Below are 22,362 nucleotides of genomic sequence, written 5' to 3'. Positions count from 1 at the left end.
AAGCGCACGCTCAAATTACTTCCTTTTACTGCCATGAGCATTGTTTTCCAATTTGTTCGTACTCTGTGAGACTGACAGTAGTTATTGCCTCCATATTGACTTCATTTCAAATGTGTGTACATGTGGAGAACATTTCATTTATCACTATAATGTAGAGATCAGGGTAAACTCTTTAGAAATTTCAAATTTTCGTTTATCGTATTTCATATTTATAGATACCTATTTCTAAAAAGTTTTGAAACGAACCGCACCTCTTTTTACCGAAAACGAGCTAAAGACAGATTTTTGATGAATATAAGTGATATCGATGATTCAGATGTACCTCTTTTGAAAGAAAAAGGTGCCCAAAAACATGATGAAAATCGTCCAGGGACATCGAGAACAGAGTTGAACTTGTGGACAAAAGAGAAGCCACAATATTTCTTTATTGATGAATCCGACAACATTTCAGAATTAGGTGATTTTGACATACATTCCAATTACAGTGATGGTGATGATAAGATCCAAACCTCAGAAGAATCTAATGAAAGTGATGAATATCATGAAATCAGTGATGAAAATAATGACCCAAATTCTCAAGTAATCTCCAATGCATCTAAGTCTGAAAATGTTATTTAGCAAGAGGTAGGAAAAACTAAAATTTCAATTAATGAATATAATAAAGATGCTGAAATCCTTGTTGATGTTGATAGGAAATCTATGAGTAGAGATTGTTTCCTAGATCTGCTGAAATATTGGAATTTCTCTGATAATGAAACTGCCAATAGACAAGACAGTCTCAACAAAATCAGAATTTTATTAGATAAAACCAATAGGAATTTTCAGAATGTGTTAAAGCCAGGAAAAAACTTGGTCATTGATGAAAGTTTGATTCCTTGGTGTGGAAGGCTACTCTTTCGCCAGCATATCCCTAACAAATCTCATAAATATGGGATCAAATTTTATAAATTGTTTGCCCGATGGATATACTTGTGAAATCTCTATTTATACCAGAAAGGTTGATTCAGTGGAAGGTAAAGGACATTCTCATGCTGCCTCAATGAAACTGGTGGCTAATCTGCTCAATGAAGGATGTGTTCTTTATTCGGATAATTTTTACACAAGTTTCCCCTCTAGCACAAGAGTTATTAGAAAAGAAAACCTTTCTCTGTGGGACTCTAAGAAGCAATCGAAAAGGAATACCAAGGAATATTACAGGGAAAAAAAATGAAACTAGGAGACATAATCACTCTTGAGAATAACAAAGGAGTGAAAATCATGAAATGGATCAATAAAATACCAGTAATGATGCTAACAACATGCAAAACTCATCAGTGTAAAATTATTGAGAACAGGAAAGAGCAATAGAAAGGGAGAAAAAAATCAAGAAACCAAATGTTATTATCAGCTACAATCAAGCAAAGAATGGAGTGAATACATCTGACCAAATGGCACTTAAAATTTAGTAGCCTGCGTAAAATGGTATAAAAAAGCTGCTGTGGAGATCATCTTTGGTACCATGCTAGTCAATGCATAGGTGGTACCTACTGCTACTCTCTAAGTTTTAACTCTCTCTCTCTCTCTTTTCCAATTTTCCCTGGACTGTTGTATCTTGTGACAGACTGTCATATTATGCATTCAGTACTGTTAGGCTTGCATGTGATGGGCACCAATGTATTTTTCAACAATGAGACAATGAGAAATTAAACAGGCAACATATTTCCAATTAACAATAAACCAGTATAGTAAGTATTAATAAAAATGTCCACATTCAAATTCCAAAATCAGTGGAGTTCATATGTACTAACATCAATTGGTTTATCATGACAAGCATCGAGGCAAAATATGTGATATATGAGATTGAATCAATAAGTAATGCACTATAAGCTGTAACATCTTTATTATCTGAGATATTGTAACTATACTCTTCGTACATAAAATGCAATCTGTCAACTTTGTGAAAATATCACACAATATAAGAACCACCGCATTTGCTGCATTTTCTCCTACATTCTTTCCAGGCAGTAAATGGACTTTGGTAATAATCAGTAGGCTGATGTTTAATGGCAGAAATGAAGTCCACATCACTTTCAAACACCCTACTACATGGGTATGCCTTAACAGGTCACATTTTTTGGTTTTCCGAGTTTTAAGCTTTTCCATCAACCATCTGTTGATCGTTGTTCCACTTTCCAAGAAATCAATAAAAAAAGATGCCATTTTGATCTCAGAAGAAGGTGGCCATAAGTTTTGTCAAAGATTTTGAGTTTTACCTTTTTGTTTATAGGTGATGTCGGGTGTGCCCATATCATGGATTGTCATTTGGTTTGTGGGTCATAATGGAAAAGTTGGTTTTATGTGACAACCCCTAAGCACTCAGGACTTTTGGCACCAAACCTCTCCAGAAGATCTTCACAGATTTCTTTCCTTGCAGTGTCTTGTGTGAGTAGCTTAAGCACCCACTAGGAACAGATTTTTCTGTACCTCATTCTTTTGATGATGGTCAAAACACTTCCCCTTGACATTTTTGCAGCATCTGTCACTTGTCTAGTGGTTATGCACCTGTCATTTTGAAAGAGCTGATCAATGAGTTCTTCATTTAGACTCTTAGTGACAGATGTTGGTCTTCTTGCTTTTGGTTTGTTCTTGATCAAAATCATCTTCCCAGAACTGTTGATGCCACCTCCGGACAATACTTGAATTAGTTGCTTGGTCCTCATAGACTGCTAGGAGTTTTCAATGGATAAATGTGGTTGCCTAATCACCCAATTTGAATAGGAACTCATGCACTGTTGCTGGAAAAACGACTCCCACTTTGTCCACCCATATCTTCAAATCTTAAAAACACCACAAAAATTCTATTAGGTGTGTTAATGGGTAATTGGTAGTATGACAAATGAGCAATTTTCATTACTTATTGAACTGCCCTTGTACAAAAAAGAGTTACATACCTTGACTAACAGAAAAAATTCTAGGAGATTAAATCTTTTCTATGCAGTAATCTTATTTTATATGTTTTGCTATAAAAAATTGACTGATTTCTGAAGCAAAATCTTCTTGTTCTTGATACTTAGATCTATTACGAGAACTGCAAATATTACTAAGGACATCTTAGACAAAGCTGCACAGACTACTAAAATAGAATTAGAACATCCAAAGGAATGGAAACTAGGAAAAATGTTACTTAAATTTCCAGAAGTAATAACTGCCATTCTCCAAGATCTTTCTCTCCATACGTTATGTGAATATTTATATGAGCTGTCAGTAACGTTTTCAGAATTTTATGATAACTGTTACTGTGTTGAAAAGGACAAAAATACAGGTAAGTTATGTTACTGTATAATTCATAATGTTAATTTAAATAACACTTTCAGTTCTCAAAAGTTTGGCTCTCCTCTCCCCTCATGTTTGATTTCATGCATCCAATCAGTGCTTTACATTTTGCTTCACAAATAATACTATTGCTCTTAGAAAGAGCCCTGTTAAGCAGTGAGTGCATCTCTAAAATTTATATAAATATTTACAGATTTTTTCCCCATCATGAGAATAAATTAGATATAGAAAAAATAGTGGAGTCAGTTTGATATTGTGCTTTTAGTGCATCCCATATTATGACAAGGATTCAATCAGTCTTCTTTGCTTTAATATCTACAGAAGAGAACTGCAAAAATTCGGTTGATTCGGCAAAATTAAAAAAAAAGACACCTGTAAAAATATAAAGAAATATTTTTGATGAAAGACATTACATAGTATAATAATAAATATAAAAGTAAGTAAGAGTAAAATTTACTTCACTTCATATATTTTGAAATAAGTTCATTGTGTTTGAAATGGGAAAGTACATTCAATTAACTAAAAACAACTTGCTTTTAATACAATATTTTGATTTTCTTTCTGTTTGTTATTCTGTTATCAAGACAACAATTTTTTAAGAAAACAAAGGAAAAAAGCTGAAGTAGATTAACCAAAGCTAAAAATTAAATTTTAAAAAAATGTATGAACAGAATAAATTGTCTGTGTGATGTTGTTCAAGAAAACAAATGATCAATGATAAATATTGTAGAACACATTAGGAAAACTTGAAAATAAGGTGACCAACTTTAATTAAACTCTATAAAACCTTAACTTTCAAAAAAATTTTTTTTCTTAGTATTGGCAGAAATGTTTTTGAGTGTTATCGTAATTTTATAATAAAATTTAAGATTGATGAACTTACCTGCAGAGGAAAAACTGCTGACTTGGTGAATGAAAAACATTGACGTTGATGAACATAATGAAATAAGAATATAGGGCATGAGTGAGGTGAAGGGGTGGTCAGTACTGCTTAAGGGGTGTCTAGTCCCGTGACTAATGATAACAAACCCAGGCCAGGACAGTGAAGGTTTGACTCTACATGAGAGAAACCAAATGAAACAATGGTTCCTAAAATCATTTGAAATTCAGTATAATCCAAAATTATTTTAACTTAAATTTTGGAGTATCCTGTAGGCCACACTTAAAAATGGTGTTTTCTAAAATTATTTGACACATTTATTGTACTATCATTAACTTTCTCAAGTTGCTTGAGATGGCTAGTCTTTTCATGGCAGATCCCTTTTAGTTAATTCATGTTCTTGGTATTTTGTGTTGCTTTTAAGCTCACATTCCTAGTGTTGAGAGCAGTTTCTAAGAGGAGAGGATGCAATCTTTCCAAGCTGCGGAGATGGCATGTAGAAAGGTGTTGTTTCTTCTTAGGATCCTCTGTAGATCTGTTGAGGAACCTGTTATGTAGTACACTCCCATCTAAAAGGTTTTATTAAAATAGGACCAACTTGTTTACCAATTTTTATTAAAATATTTTCTATTATGTATAAAAATCAAAACACTGAAATAATATTTAAGAAATTTCTAGAATAGTCAAGAATATTCCAGATGGGTGTAAAAGATTCTTGAATGTGGTTGCTGCTTTTAGAATATTCTAGAAAATGGGAATGTCATTTCAATATTATAGAAGAGGTTTTGCAATAATATAAATCAAGGAGTAAGAGCTGTAACTTATGAGTGTTTGGTGTAAGTTTTTGTGTTTCGAGATAGACATGTCAAGAAATGAGAAAGTAAGTGTTAAAAAAGAAGTGCTATTATAACTCCGTATAAAGAAAGTTATTCCATGAGAAGTATTGGCAAAAGCCAAGGTGTTTCATTCATTTAAAGGTGTACAAACTGTGATTTGGCAATTCAAAGAGACTGGCAGTTTAAAGGACAAACCATGATCAGGACATGTAACATGGTAGCACAAAAGACCATAACACTGATTTCTAAATGCAATCAGCAACTTACTACACCTAAAATCTGAACTGAATTCAATAAGCATTAGCATTAGTAGAGGCATATGATGCAAGAAAGCAAGCTTATTCAGCATCAGCCAAAAAAAAAAAAAAAAAAACACACACACACCACTCCCATTTCATCCCTCCGTTCGTTCGATATACCTGTCCAGTTGAGCTTTAAATTTGTTGTTTAGGCTATCAACTTCAACAACAAGTGATGGAAGTTGGTTCCACCATCCAACCACCCGCTGGCCAAAGGCAAATTTCCGCACATCTATCCGACATCCGTCCTTCCTCAATTTGAATTTATGCCCTCTGAGGCATGAGAACAGAGAAACACCTGTGTCTACATCTATTGTAAAACTTCATCTTAAACAAGCAGGACTTCATGGTTGTGTAACAGTCCAAAAACCTTATTAAAACCGCAAAATTGAAAGAAATGGTTGGCTTGCGTTAAGCAGCATCAACATTGTAGTTGAAGAGTGGAAAAAAATACTGTGGACAGATAAATCCAAAAGTTGAAATTTTTGGATCCAAGCATAGTTTGTGAGACAATTCAACTGAAGAAAAAAAAATGGTGCCACATTGTTTAGTGCTTACAGTCAAGCATGGTAGTTGTTTCTTCATGATCTGGCGCCTACGTAGCCAGGTGGGAAGGAGCCGCAGTGCGTAGCACATGTTTCTTGATTAGACCTGGGTTCAAGCCCGTCACCACCAAATACGGAGGATGCGGAGCGGTCAGGGAATGACCACCGCATATCCCGGAGCAATATGGCCTTAGTTGCTAATGCTCCTAAAAAAAACACCAACCCTTTCAACTTTCTTCATGATCTGGTTGCTTCTGTCTTTCTGGAGTGGGTGACATCAGAAATGAAGGAATTTTAAGAAAAGAAGACTATAAAACATTTTACAGCATAATGCAATAACCTCTGGACTTCAACTTTGTCGAAGAAAATTTATATTACAACAGGACAATGACTTGAAGTCACAGCTCTAAGCTGTGCAGGGACTTTCTAGTAGCTAAACAACAGGAGAGGGTGTTGCAAATTTTGGTGTGGCCACTCCAATTGCGTGACTTAAACCCAATAGAGCTTATATAGTATCATGTAGACTGCAAAGTCTGTGAAGTCTGCCCATGTTCACAAAATTTGTGGGGAACCTTGCAGATCACTTGGAATAATGTTACTCAAGACTGTTATAAATTAATTGCCAGAATGCTACATCTGTGTAAAGCAGTGATAAAATCTTATCGAGGATATTTTGATGAAGAATCATTATGGTTGTTAATATTAATCATTTCGATATTTTTTTTGCTGTAAATTTTTCAATGCTTATTAAAAAAAATTAAATTAAATTAAGTTAAAAAATTAATTTAAAATATGTAATGTGTCAATTTTTTTTATATTAAACCTTATGTTGTCATAACTAATTTCAATAAAAATTAATGAAAACTGTTGTCATATGCTGATTCCAAACTTTTATGTGGGGGGGGGTGGCACTTCATCTTTGAGTCCATGATGGATGACAAATGGAACTGTGGGACTGTTCTTTCTAGAAAATGACTCCATCTTTCCTGTTCTCTGTTTTGCCTTTTCTGGCTTCTTTTCTATATCTGTTGATAAAGTAGGGGTCTTTAAATGTTACAATCCAGGATCTCATCCATCATCCAATTGGCATTGGAATAGTGTGTTGTCAGTCTTGTGTACAGTAGACATTTGAAAAGCTTGCTGAGGCAGGAGAGTAATGTGATAGACCGATAAGAGGTCGGAAGGCAACTACCCGAAGTTTCCTTCCCGAGTGGTTGACTTCAGGTAAGGACCTTCCCAATGCAGAGTGGAAACAGGTCAACATTAAACTCATACTGAAAAACCTCCAAAGCCTCCAGACCTTCTGACCTCTTATCAGCCTATCGCACTACTCTCCTGCCTCAGCAAGCTTTTCAAATGTATACTGCACACAAGACTGACAACCCACTACTCCAATGCCAATTTGATCTCACCAATGCAGTTGGCTTCAAACTGGGACTCTCCACAGTGGATGTCCTCCAGAATCTATTATCAGCAATAGAACAAACAGAGCAAGCAAAAGTATTTCCTAATTATCGCAGTTGATTTTACCCAGCATTCGACACCCTCTGGTGGTCGAGCATCCTTGGCAGACTGCATGAAGCAAAAATCCTGATTAATCTATTCAATGTCATAATGAGTTACCTAACTAATAGAACTATATCAGTTAATACCACCTACCAATGAGTGACCTGACAGGTCCACAGAGGCTGCCTGCAGGTTTTGGGTCCTTTTCTATGGAACATAGAAAAGGACCCGAAAGGTGGCACAATAACCACCAGGAGTGAACCTCAACATAGAAAAAACTGGACTTGACCATCTATACGAACCTGACATTGTGTGCTAACTGTTGATCAGCTGGACTCCGTTGCTGGGCTTACTTTTAAATCCCACTTTCCCTCCCCCTCCTTTTGCCTGTGGAGCCTTGTCTCTGTTGTAATTAGGGATGCCTTTCCTTTCATCCTCATGCATCCATCTTTCTTCCCCACCCCTCTCCAAACCTGAACCACTCACTTCATGTATGTTTTTTTTTATATATATATATATATATATATATATATAGGTCCTTCCCACTGAAAGCCCATGCAATTATGCAGCAGGACCTGCCAGAGATTTTGGGACTGCCTTGGCTGCTTCCCAGACATTAGTGGCAGACAACATGGGGACCCATCAGGGGGTCACCTCGGCAAAAAGCCAGAGGTACATTACAACCCAACACTACACTTCACAAAACAACACACAACTCGCACCTCTGGCTTTTACAGAGTAAATGGCGCAGATGCAGGAAACCACTGGAGACACCAAATGCTATGCCACCATCAGCTGATATGTATTGCTGCTGGTGCATTTCGAATATCCCCTGTCCAAAGCCTGTATATTGAAGCAAATGGGTCACTGTTATCATTTCGATGATGAATACAGTTTTCTCTCTACAATATGATTTTAAACTAAAATCTCTATCAGTTCACCCCATATTAGACGTTGCTTTCAAGCTAAGATGGGAAATCTTGTATAATACCCATCAGATGCCAACTGTCTATTCATATCCAATAGCTACTCAGCGATTTAAATATCACAGTAGGAAAAATTGTCCCATCACCAACGCAACACCCACCACCTTAGCATGCTTTTTTTCCAGCCTGTAACATCTCCCTTCTTCTTCTTCTTCTTCTTCTTTGGTCCTTAGCTGGCAGCTGGGGGAGGCGGTTGGCCACACAACCAGTATGCTGCTGTAGGTGCCGCAGGGTTTCGGACTTGCTCTGTGATGTTCTTCCATACCTTACGATCCATGGCGTCAGTCCTGGCCTGGTTAAGGTTGAGACGTCGGCTCTTCAAGTCATTTTCCACCTGCTTGGCCCACGTTTTCCTAGGCACGGTCCGTTGGATGCTCCATTGGGTGGGTCGTTGTCTCCAAAGGAGTGTGGATGGTATTCTGTTCGTGCCCATTCTACCTATGTGGCCAAACCATCTAAGCCTTCGCTTCTGGATTTGGTCGGCAATGGTTGGTTGCTGTTGGCATCTGGCGCAGATGGTATCATTAGTGATGCGGTCGCGAAGAGAGATGCCCATGATCTGCCGCAGGCATCGCATTTGGAATACCTCAAGTTTGTTCAAATCTAACTTGAGACAAATCCATGTTTCCGATTCGTAAAGAAGAATGGGCAGGATCAAAGTCCGGAAGAGTCGGATTTTAGTCTTTGTGGAAATGTTGGTCCTCTTCCACAGACACCATTTGAGCGAGGCGAACGCAGTGGCCGCCTGTCCAATTCTGCTGTGGATTTCCATGGTGGATGCAACTTTCTTCTCCTGGACCAGCGACCCAAGGTATTTAAAGTCCTGCACTTGCTCGATCTGGACGCCTTCGAGATAGATGGTGGCTTGCGACCCATCTGTTGTCAGGGCCTTTGTCTTACCAGCATTGATCTTCAAACCGTATGGCCGGGCAATGCGGGCAATGTCGTAGAGGATGTCTGTGGCTTCAGCGTCGTTACCGGCAAGGATAGCACTATCATCAGCAAACATCAGGTCAGTCACATAGTGATCCTTCATATTGTATGCCCTGTCTGTTTCTGAATGCTTGCCTCATAATGGCGTCGACCACGATGTTGAAAAGCAACGGGGAGGCTACATCCCCTTGGCGGACTCCAGTTTGGATGGTAAATTCCTCAGATAAATCGTTCTGAATGCGCACCTGGCTGGTTAAACCGTTGTATGCAGTTTGGAGGAGTGTGATGACTTTTCGAGGTACATGTTCAACCTCTAGTAGTTTCCATAAGGCAGGCCGGTGGACACAGTCGAAAGCAGACTTAAAGTCAATGAAAACAATGATGGTTCGCTGTCCACACCAGATCCTCTCCTCCATCAGCTGACGAATGGCAAAGATTTGATCACAGCATCCTCGCCCGGGTCTAAATCCTGCCTGTTCTTCTCGACTGGTTTGCTCGCGATGTTTTTGCAGTCTTGACTGGATGATCTTCATAAAGACCTTTCCGATGATGGAAAGGAGGCTGATGCCACGGTAGTTCTTGCAGTCCCGGTTATCACCTTTCTTGTGGATCGGTACGATAATGGCTTTCCTCCATGTTAGCGGAATTTGTTCAGTGCACCAGATGGTTTTGAGGAGCGAGTGTAGTCGGCGAAGCAGTACATCTCCCCCGGCTTTGATCGCTTCTGTGGTGACTTGGTCCACTCCTGGTGCCCTGCCATTCTTCAGGGATTGTATGGCTGCTTTCACTTCTTCTACTGTAGGCTCAACATCGACCATGGAGACCTCAGGGGGGTCGATCGAGAGTGCTGTTGCTGGCGGTCCCTGAGGTGGGTCGTGATTATACAAAGCTTTGAAGAATTCACTCCACCGTTGCAGGCGTTCGGACATCTCCTTTAGCAACTTGGGGAAGGCTGACATCCTAGCTTCTGTCTGCCTGCAGCTCTACTTCGCATGCTAAGCTAAACGCTCTGACTCCTTTACAGAGACACAACAAACTAACCACAACCAAAAATGTATGTATACTAATTTTCTCATTCATTGTAAGCTTTGTTTTTGTTGAGATATAATCCTCATCTAGTCCTGTCGCAAGTACAGCAGAGGCTGCACTGTCTTTTTGAATATGAATTAGATATTTGCTTCTGATGGATCCCAAGCCACATTTGGATTAGGGAAAGTGATTTGGCTGGAATTTTTTTATTTTATGAAAACCTTAAACACGAGAGGTATTAGAACCTACAATACTTATTACCATGCATGGGCTAGCTGAAGGTTGAGAGGATGAAAGAAGATACTTGTTGATATTAAACTTGAACTTCTGTAGATCGTAATTTTCAGGAAATACGTATGAAGGAAGGCGGTTCCTGAGAACAGAAGTTGAATGAATAAATGAGAAAAGAAAAGTTGGTTCTGCGAGTTTGAAGTTGGACAGTAAAAGGATGTTAACTGGTTTTGACACATTCAGACTTCTTTGGAAGAGAGCTGGAATTAGTCTGTAATTCCAGCTCTCTTCAGCCAAATCAAAATAATAATGCTCATGGAAGTATCTATAGAAAAGGCATGCAGCAGAAACAGAATGTCTATCAGACAGAGTGGATAGACTCTGTTAGAGATGAGTTATTAATTAACCTAACTGCCCTCTGTTGAATGGATCTAGAAGCCTGGAGAGATTTTGGGGCACCACCCCGGAACAGTATTCGATGGTAGGGCGTATTTGCAATTTGTACAGAGTGTGGACAGCTTTTGGAAGAAACGTAATGCCAAGAGCAAAAGAGAAAACCCAGTTTTTTAGATGCAGAAGAAGCAATATTTGTAATGTGCTTATGCCAGGAGAAATTAGAAGTCAGGATAATCCCTAATAGAGATATATGATCTTGCCTAGAAATCAGATTATCATTGAAGATAGGCATAGGAACAGAAGAATTCTTTTTTCGAGATATAAGACAGGACTAAGTTTTAGAAGGATTTAAATCAACTAAGTTATCTTTGCCCCACTGGGAAATTACCTGGAGATCAGCATTTAAGGAATTGGTAGTTGATATTCAAGAAATTGTTTGTGCAAGACACGGCTGGAAGGTGGAATGCAATGTGCTATCATCAGCACAACTATGAATAGGATTTCTAGTCAATGGAAGGAGATCATTAATGTACAAGAGGGAAAGTGTGGGAGAAAGAACTGAACCTTGGGGAACACTAGCATTAGTCGAGAAGTTTGAAAACAGAGAACCATCACCTGCAGTGAACCATCAGAAAGAAAACTGGATACCCAAAAAGTTGTAATTGGATATCAATTTTACTGGCAAAAGGCAGTTGTCTCTGCCTTTCCAAAGCCAGGAAAGGATGCTAGAAATCCAAATAACTTGCAAAAATAAATTATCTTATTGACAGAGCTCTAAAGCAGTGGCAGTCCAGTTAGCTTAAAAGAGTGGAAGTTGTTCTTTCTCACATAAGACATAGCCATCTAGCCCATTGTTTTCTTTAGAGGGCAGGTGACCCTCCTATGTGCAAGTATTGTATTACCATTCTGACAGTTTTACTTCTTTTAATGGAGTGTCCTTGTTTTATTGATGTGCAATGTTTACATTTTACCACATAGCTGTCTGACTGTTAACAGGAGAAACTGCTTCTACAGGGATGGGATACACTTAAATGGAAGGGATGCAAGAATATTTGCTAATGCTATCGAGGCAGTGTTAAGTGGGTCGGGAACCTGCTAGCTTGGGGGATACAAGGACTAATAGATTTACAGTAGCCACTGGCAGAGGTGAAATCGATTCTTGCACTGCTTCTATTTGAATGAGCAGCAGCCTGGAAAATAAGATGCAGGATATTTCAGAAACTACTGGGAGTCATTGCAGTACAAGTAAACACTTGGGTTGTGTTAGGGTCGTTACGAATAGGAACAGGTGCATGTATCCTTGCGTGTAAATGCTAGGAGTTTGGTAAATAAATTTGATGAATTTGAGGTATTGCTCAAAACATCAAAGGCAGATATTGTTGGGATATCAGAGATGTGGTTTCATACAGATATAAGGAATGCAGAACTGGAATTTGGGGAGTACAATGTATACAGCAAGGATAGACAGGATAGGAAGGGAGGAGGGGTTATGCTATTAATTAAGAAACACATAAAATTCAAGGAAGTGAAGCAGCTGACATTGTTGGACAGTGCAGTGTTGAGTCAGTTTGGTGTTGAAATAAGCATTGGGAGATCAAAATTGAGAGTAGGAGTGTGCTATAGGCCTAATGACTCTGATGAGTATAATAAGAAACTGTACCAGGAAATAGAGTGGGCCAGTAAATCTGAGAGTCTTATAATGGGGGATTTTAATTTCCCAGATATTGACTGAATTTGTGGGTTGGTCACTCACACACTAGCAAGTCTTTTGTGGATTTATTGGATGATTGTTTTCTACATCAGCATGTTCGGGAGGCAACTAGAGGGAGTAATACTCTTGATCTGATTATCAGTAGTGATTCTTCATGCATTAAGAATCTGCAGGTAAAGGAACCACTAGGTGGCAGTGATCACAGTGTTGTACTGAAGTGGGATTTACTCAAAGAGGTAACTACCATCAGGAGTAAAGGGAAGGGTTTTTTGCTTTTGTAAAGGCGACTACGATGGTCTGAGACAGTATTTAAATTCTATACAGTGGGACCAACTGATGATGTTACCAACAGCAGATTCAAAATGGGAAGCATTCAAAGAATTTATCTTGGAAGCTACTAAGCTTTACATACCAACTAAGAAATATTGTTTAAGGTTTAGGCCTAAATGGATGTCAGATGAACTAATGAGACATATGGCAGAGAAGAAAAATGCATGGGATACATATAAATTAATGGGTGACGTGGAAGCCTATGATAGATATAAGCTGGTCTGTAACCAAGTCACAAAGGAGATTAGGCAGGCAAAGGCAGATTATTAAAAATCCTTGGCAAAGGATCCAAAGAAAAACAGCAAAGAGTTCTTTACCTATATAAACTCTAGAAGGAAGGGGATGAATCAGATTGGTCCACTTGATATCGATGGTTCAACTGTTGATGATCCTGCTCAGGTAACTAACAAACTAAATGAATATTTTTAATCGACATTCACACATGAGGAGTTATTCAGCGAGGGGAATGCCAGAGGTGAAGTAAACTCTGGCAGTGAGCTAGATGATTTTGTAATAACTGAGAGGAAAGTGGAGGAGAAATTGTTGAGGATAAACATAAAAAAGGCACCTATGGTGGATGGGATCTATCCAGTTATATTAAAGGAGGCAGCAAAGGAAGTAAGCAAACCCTTAGCCATAATTATGAGAGCTTCTTTGGATTCAGGGGAGGTACCCATAGACTGGAAATGTGCAAATGTGACCCCAATTCACAAAGGAGGATCAAAGGCTGACACAAGTAATTATAGACCTGTGAGTTTAACTTCTGTTCCAGGAAAATTAATGGAGGCACTGGTTAAAGAAGCACTGCAGGATCATCTAGACAAGACTTCAGTTATAGCTCAGACACAGCATGGTTTTGTTAAGGGAAAGTCTTGCCTGACCAATTTGATTGGATACTATGATGCAGTCACAAAAGAACTGGATGCAGGCAATAACTTTGATATTATATATTTGGATCTTAGAAAGGCATTTGATACTGTTGCACATGGAAGACTGCTGCACAGATTGGAGCAGTGTGGCATTGGAGGCAAATTGCTGCTATGGATAAATGGATGGTTGAGGGAGAGAAAACAGAGAGTGATAATCAACGGACACTGTTCATCATGGACTAATGTTATTAGTGAAGTCCCTCAGGGTTCAGTGTTGGGTCCATTGTTGTTTTCTGTATTTATAAATGAAATTGATGATGGTATATCAAGCTTAATGTCCAAGTTGGCAGGGTTGTTAAGGACAATACTGACAGTATGCTGCTGCAGCAGGATCTGGAAAGGATGAGCAGATGGGCTGAGGTGGCAAATGAAGTTTAACATTGACAAATGTAAAGTACTACATATGGGAAATAGTAACCCCAGAGATATCATCTCTGGTACTACACTGACAGTGGTAGAGAATGAAAAGGACCTGGGGGTAATTGTGCTGGCAGATATGAAGTTTTCTGAGCAGTGCAGATGGGCTGCAAGAGTAGCTCATGGTGTCTTGTCAATGATATACAGGAATTTTTCTAGCAGGGATAAGGAGGTGATTATTTCCTTGTATAAGGCAATGGTCAGATCAGGTCTGGCCACACCTTGAGTACTGTATACAGGTCTGGAAGTCTCACTTCAAGAAGGATGTAGAGCTGCTGGAACGAGTATAGAGAAGAGCAACAAGATTTGTGAATGGAACAAAGGGTTGCTCTTATGAAGAAAGGCTTAAGGTTTGTAAATTACAGTGTCTGGAGACTAGGCACCGGCGAGGTGATCTAATAGAGGTGTATAAACCCTTGAATGGTTTGAGCATGCTCAATGCTGATGGGATTCTTCTTCATACTCAGAATAATCATCTAAGAGGGCATAAATTCAAATTGAGGAAAGACAGATGTAGGATAGATGTGCAGAAATTTGCCTTTAGCCAGCGGTAGTTGGTTGGTGGAATGGACTTCCATCCCTCTTTGGGAAGTTGATAGCCTAAATAAATTTAACGTTTAGCTGGACAGGTATTTTGAACAAACGGAGGGATGAAATGGAAATTTTTTTTTTTTTTGGCTGATGCTGCATAAGCTTGCTTTCTTGCATCATATGCCTCTACTAATGCTAATGACTGAGCCTTATACACTTGGTCAGATTTTATCTGACAGGCAGTATATCAAATTTTTTATATTTTCACAATCAATTAATATATATAATCATATTTAAATAAGCTATTTTAATTATATTACATTTTTGACTTGGCCCATTGTGGCCTAAGCCACCAATGCACCTAAAAAATTAAGTAACCAACCAACCAATTTAATAGTGGTTAATTCACGTTTGTGGTGAAGCTGTGCTTGAAAAAAACAAGGTAATCTCAGAATCCGTCAACAAAACTTCTTGCTCAATTGTGGTAGGTTCCTCCTCTTCATCACTAGAAATTTCAGGTTCCATTATATCTGGAATGAGTTCCTCTTCATTCCTTAGTATATCCTGAAACATGCATAGTCTTCAAAACACATTTTCCTCTAAGTTTGAGTGATGACAAAAAAAAAACCACTTCCACTTCACCCCTCTGTTCGTTCAAAATACCTGTCCAGCTGAGCCTTAAACTTATTTAGGCTATCAACCTCCACCACAAGGGATGGAAGTCTGTTCCACCAACCAACCACCTGCTGGCTAAAGGCAAATTTCTGCACGTCTATCCTACATCTGTCTTTCCTCAATTTGAATTTATGCCCTCTCAGGTGATTATTCTGAGCGAGAGGAAGAATCCCATCAGCATTGAGCAAGCTCAAACCATTCAAGGCTTTATACACCTCTTTCGTATCACCTCGCTGGTGCCTAGTCTCCAGACACTGTAATTTGCAAAACTTAAGCCTTTCTTCGTAAGAGCACCCCTTTGTCCATTCACTAATCTTGTTGCCCTTCTCTGTACTCGTTCGACAGAGTACATGGTGTACTCGACAATACACCATGAGCTACTCTTGCAGCCCATCTGCACTGCTCAGAGAACTTCATATCTGCCTGTACAACCACCCCCAGGTCCCTTTCATTTCTTTACCACTGTCAGTGTAGTACCACAGAGTTGATACGTCGCTCTGGGGTTGCTATTTCCTATGTGTAGTACTTTACATTTGTCAATGTTAAACTTCATTTGCCACCTCTCAGCCCATCTGCTCAACCTTTCCAGATCCTGTTGCAGCAGCATACTGTCAGTAGTGTCCTTAACAACCCTGCCAACCTTTGTATTGTCTGCAAACTTGGACATTAAGCTTGATATACCATCATCAATATCATTTATAAATACAGAAAACAATAATGGACCCAACACTGAGCCCTGAGGGACTCCACTAATAACATTAGTCCACGACGAGCAGTGTCCATTGATTTCTGGAAACAGGGGACAGTCTTCAGTATTCAACTGATGCCCAAATGATTCAACCTTAGTTCTTAAAATATCTCCAGCTATGGGAATGTTTTTTATATGCCTTATCATTAGCCATTGTAAGGGTATCGTTTAAAGGTCTGTATACTTTGCCTTTTATGCTCTGATCCTTCCTGGTGAATTTACCATTTTTTCTCTGATCCTCTAAATTTTCAATCTATCTGAATGATGAGCTGTGTACTCTTATGAATATTGAGCCATTTAGCAATATTGGTATTAGAACACATGCCATTTTATATACAGCTCATAAAATCATAATTTTTATAGTGAAGTTGGCAAAGCTACCCACTTTGTAAGAGCCATATCAACGTACTCTATGTGCATATACTGAAACGAATTTCTAGTCAATTTAATTTTGTTGTGCCAACAAGTGTGAGAAATTGTCAGTGATTTCTCACAATCAGCCCTGAAGTTCATAATCATTAGCTTTAATATTCTTTCATTTTGAATTGTAAATATTGTAATAAAATAAGTAAAACACAAGATAGAGAAAATTTTTGGGGTCACTTAGAATTTGTTCATCTTTCAAGGTCATTATAATGAATGTAAAATAGCATCATGTTTATGGGAAATTTTTCAGTGTGTGTGTTATATGAATTATGGTGTAAAATAATTAATATCAATAAATAACTTCTTAATGCAATATTTGCATATTTTGTGATGCAGTGAGATATTTTAGACCAACTGTGGGCAAATGCAGCTCTCAGAGCCGCATGCCGCTCTTCGTTTAGTTATTTGTGGCTCCCATTGAAAATTTAAATCCGTTTTTTTTTTTTTTTTTTTTTTATTATTTCAGAACTTTTTTTTTTTCACTGAATCTTGTTAAATTAACTAAGTAACTAATATTTTGTTATAAGGATTTTATGTTGTGTTTATTTTTTTTTTATGTCTAGATATTTTGCAATTTTTATTTTGATTATAAATAAATCCGCGTGCATTTACACTGCTGGCGTCATCGGCCAGCAGTGCTTTTTGTGCTTTTTCAAAAAATCTGGTAAGTAGACTTTTTATTAAGCAATTTAAACTTGTTTACGGAGCGTAATTTTTCCGCGCCATAAATTAATTTATTTTGTTTCAATTTCAGACTTTGGAATTAAATTTATTTAATTTTTTTGATAACATGACCTCAGAAAACATCAAAAAACGAAAATACGAACAAGAAAATAGAATTTTTCAAGAAGAATGGGTAGAAAATTTTGCTTTTATTGACAATAATGGAAAGTCGTTGTGTCTTATTTGTAAAGTTACAATTGCAAACTGCAAAGCAAGCAATTTACGTCGACATTACAAAGTAAATCATCCCCACTTTTCAATTCAATATCCACTCAATTCAAAATTGCGAACAGAGAAACTTAAGTCCTTGCAATCTGGTCTTCATAAGCAACAAGGACTCTTGTCTTCTTTTAGTCGCGAAGATGACAGAGCAAACGAAGCTAGTTTTTTAATAGCTTGGAATATTGCTCGTGCCAAATGTCCATATGGAGAAGGAGAATTTATTAAAAGAAACTTGGAAGAAGTGGTTAAAGTTTTGGATCCAGATAATACAAAACTGCATAAATTGATTGCACAGGTTCCTATGTCACGCCTACAACTGAGCGTCGTATTGGTGCAATTAGTAAAAATGTTGAAAATAGTTTGATGTGTGATTTGAAAAATTGTACAGCATTTAGTTTAACTCTCGACGAGTCTACAGACATTCAAGATGTTCCACAATTGGCCGTTTTTGTCCACTGTATCTGCGGACGTAAATGCGAAGGAAGAAATGTTATACCTAGTAGCTCTTATCGAAACAACTCGCGGTATCGATGTTAGAAATGCACTTGATGAAGTAATGAACAGGTTTGAATTGCCTCGTGATAAACTTGTAATTGTTGCGACTGATGGAGCGCCTGCAATGATAGGGAAAAATCAAGGTCTCATTGATCTTTTAAAAAACGATCCTAAAATTCCACGTTTTTTACCTCTTCACTGCATAATTCACCAGGAGCATCTCATAGCAAAGTACTTCAAATACGAAAATGTGTGGAAAATTGTTTTGCAGATTGTGAATTTAATTAGAACAAATGCCAAAACACATAGTCAATTTAAGAACTTTTTAGAAGAGTTGCGAGTGAATGACGAAACAGATGAATTGCCCAGTGATGTGTTGTTAGATGGCTGTCAACTTACAATGTTTTGAGCCGTTTTGTGGAATTCTTAAATCCTGTTATAACATTTACAAAAGAAAAAGGAAAAAAATACCCAGAATTAGAAAGTGAAACTTGGCTTTCTGACTTAATGTTCCTTACAGATATTATAGAACATTTGCAAACACTTAATTTGGCTTTACAAGGAAAGGAAAAAAAAATTATTAATTTGTCACAAACTGTATTTAGTTTTAAAGCTAAACTTCGGCTTTTTGTGTACGATCTTAAGAACAAAATATTTAATCATTTCCACGAGTAAAAGCAAATATAATTAATATCAAAGAAGAAAAGTTAGATGAATACAAAGAAAAATTGGAAGAATTGCAAGCAGATTTCAAACATAGGTTTGAAGATTTGAAAAGTTTGAAATCTACATTTGCATATTTTTTGAACCCATTTATTTGTGATATTATTGAAGATGGATTTCCAATTTCTGAAATAATACTTGTTGAAAAAGCAGCTGGGGAATTGGAGTTATTAGAGATGAAAGAGAATCAGGCATTGCAAATGCAGCACAAATCTACTTCTATAATTGAATTTTGGAAACTCGGAATTTTGGAATCAAAATATCCACATTTAAAGAAAGCTGCTTGCCGTCAATTTTTGGTACAACATATTGCTGTGAATCTTTGTACTCCACAATGAAGTTCGTGAAGTCAAATATTGTTCACAGTTGACCAATCATAATCTCACAGAATTGCTGAGAACGGCTTTAACAAATTTTACGCCAAATTTCAAAGATTTGACCAGAGGTCTTCGTTAAATGTTATACTTTTTATTAATGCATTTTTATTTTATTTTTATTATTAAAATTTTGAAATAATTATTTTGTATTTTCTTATATATGTATACTTTACATAGCACTTAAGACTTGTGTAGAATATGTAATCATATTAATTAAATTAAATTAGATTTGAATTTGTGTATTTAATACTATGTAACAATGGTGTGGCTCTTTATAATATATGAAAAACCAGAATGCGGCTTTCGTTGACCTCATGCGTGCCCACCCCTGTTTTAGACAGATTAATATATATCATTGTTATGATAGCTTAAAATACATAGAAATGGAAGTCACAGCTAAGTTTATTATTTGTGGTAATGACTGGCTTTTGATGGTAAAATTTAGTTAAATTTCATTGATATTAATGCAGTTTAATTTTCATACAGGGTATTCTGGGAAGAAGTGCACAAAATTAAGGAGGTTATTAATCAAGTAATTTGGAATTTAAAATGTTATATTAAATTTTTATTCCAAATGGAGTTGTGGTTAGTTCTTATAAAATTCTATAAAAATATAGATTTTGTAAAACACCATAGCGAACTCATAATGAAAAACTGCATACTAAATGTAGGTGTAAATACACCTTGAGCATTTATATTTTATTTATTTTAACTTCCACACCTTTTGGCACCTCTCATATGTGATAGTAATAGGATCCTATCTCTATCACTTTGGCCTCCTAATTAACCCTGCCAAATCAACTCTGATTATAAACTGAGCTTCAACCCCCACATTGACAAGCTCATAAAGAAATTCTGCCAAATGTGCTACCAAACAACAACTGCTCCACGTCAGGGATCTGGATGTCACTCGTTGGTACGTATACACTTCTGTATACTCTGTTGTATTACACGGTGTTTAAAGAAAGTGCATCACCCCTTAAAATTTTAATTGTCGTCCGAATAACGTAAGTATATGGCAGTATTACTTACAGATTGGTTCAGATAAGATTGACATGCATAGGTGATGTAATATTGCATCAGCTGTTACTTTCAGCTATATAAACATGCTCTGCAAGAGTTGCAGTCATTCCTTGCTTGTGTCAGGATGGCGAGTTGCATGCAGTTGATGCCACGAAGAAAGAGTGCTATTGTTGCTTTACGTGAGGAAGGATGTTCTTCCCTCATATTGCTTATAGAGGGTCTTGTAATCAGTCAACAGCGAGTAGATTTCTTTCCAAACTCAAGAATACTGGTTCTGCTGATAGGAAAAAGGGAACTGGACACAAACGAGTCTCTACAGTGTGTTTTGAAGCGTTTATGCCTTAAGAACCGTAAAGCTTCTTCATCTGAGCTGAAAAGAGAATGGGAAGAACAAACAGGAGTAGTAGCAAGTGCAGTAACAGTCAGAAGACGCCTCTTCAAAAATGGACTTGTAACCCATTGTCCTAAGAGAAGCCCCTCCTCACACAAAAAACAAAAAAGGCCCGATTAATTTGGTGTAAGGAGCATGATAAATAGACCCTCGAGCGGTGGAAGTCAGTTATTTTCTTGGATGAGAGGAAATTTAACCTGCATGGCTCTAATGGGAGACAAACGATTCGCCATAGACATGGTGAAGAATACCATCCAGACTGTATGGTGTCTACAGTGAAATTCCCTACCAGCCAAATTATTTGGGGGTGCATTTCATATCATGGAGTAGGTCACCTGCAATTTATAAAAGGTTCCATAAATGCCAATGGATACTTGGCTATATTGGAAGGCAAATTGCTGCCAACCATTAGAGACCATTTCAACCTGCGAAGTAACTGCATCTTTCAGGACAACTCTGCTCCTTGTTATCGGGTGAAAAGTGTGAGTAGGCACTTCTGTAGTTACTTTAGCTTCATTTTTGCATTAGAGGTTCGACAGTAATGTGCTTACATTTGTTACAGGTTAAAAATGGTTGGAAGAACGGTCCATTACAACTGTTAGCTGGCCAGGAAACAGCCCGGACCTGAATGCTGTAGAGAACTGTTGACATCGTGTGGAATCTGCAGTTGCCAGAAAGAAACCAAAGACCCTTCGTGAACTTCAGGAAGCCATAATTCTTGTTTGGAACCACAAACTATCAGTTGATTATCTTCAAAAATTGATCTTGTCAATGCCTTGACGGTGTGCTGCTGTCATCAGGGCAGAGGCAGTTCAACTAAATATTAGTTTTCAACTGGTGAACTTTTCATTTTGTTTTCCATTTAAAATGATAAACTGTAAGGGCTTCTGATAACATTTCAGCTATAATTGTCTTGTTTACCAAAACTGTTGTACAAAGGTAGCAAATGCTCATTTCAGAATATTTTGAGAGCACCTGTCAGATATTACTTAGCTTTGCCTTAACTATTAATAAATATCTTTTGTTTATATTTCTATTTGTGATGCTAGTCATTAATGTAACATACCATTGCATTGCGAAAAAGGGTTAGAAATGTGAAATTCCTAGGTGATGCAATTTCTTTGAACACCAGTGTATATGCCTCAGAAATTTGGGCATCCGCAACCACCACTAACATCAAGCACATGTACTCCGCTGAATACTGGCTCCTTTGTTGGATCACGCATTAACATTGTCATCCACCCCAGCAAAGAACAACTGCGGTGACAAACGCTGCACTTTGCCTGACTACCAAATCTTGTAAGGGAAAGACACCTTGTCTTCACTGCCAAAATGACTACTGGCATAATCTCAGAGCCAAATATCTGGGAACTGTGTGGCTGGAGAATCCCGGACTGAGGTCAGCTCCCGCTCTTATAGCCCATCCTAACAGACTAGCATTTAGTGATCGTGTTCTTCCCAGGCAGATGCTCCCCACAGTCCAAGAAATCGATGCCGACCTCAACAAGTTTGTGAAGGATCGGAAATACCGAAGACTGATTCTTAAGATCCTTAATCTCAACCGGGCAAATTGCACATTAATTATGGGCAGTGTAATAATATCTAATATATTGTAAATAATGTCAAAAATATAATATATTTATGAATATATTGTAAATAATCCGAAACTGGTTCTGTTGTTGGCTCTG

At 37.6% G+C, this 22,362-nt stretch overlaps 1 protein-coding gene across 1 annotated transcript in view; it reads left to right on the top strand.

Annotated features, from left to right (window-relative positions):
* Positions 1-22,362, top strand: part of ArgRS (arginine--tRNA ligase-like protein) — a 222,813-nt gene that overhangs the window by 195,556 nt on the left and 4,895 nt on the right. The window contains exon 14 of the mRNA XM_090379871.1: positions 3,054-3,301. Coding sequence (XP_090235997.1) covers positions 3,054-3,301 — 248 coding nt within the window. The remainder of the gene's footprint in view (positions 1-3,053; positions 3,302-22,362) is intronic.

The sequence above is a fragment of the Mastigoproctus giganteus genome, chromosome 8, assembly GCF_048544385.1.
Source record: "Mastigoproctus giganteus isolate SK-2022 chromosome 8, ASM4854438v1, whole genome shotgun sequence".
NCBI lineage: Eukaryota > Metazoa > Arthropoda > Arachnida > Uropygi > Thelyphonidae > Mastigoproctus > Mastigoproctus giganteus.
The sequence above is the reverse complement of the archived record's forward strand: the minus strand, read 5'-3'. Positions and strand labels throughout refer to the sequence as shown.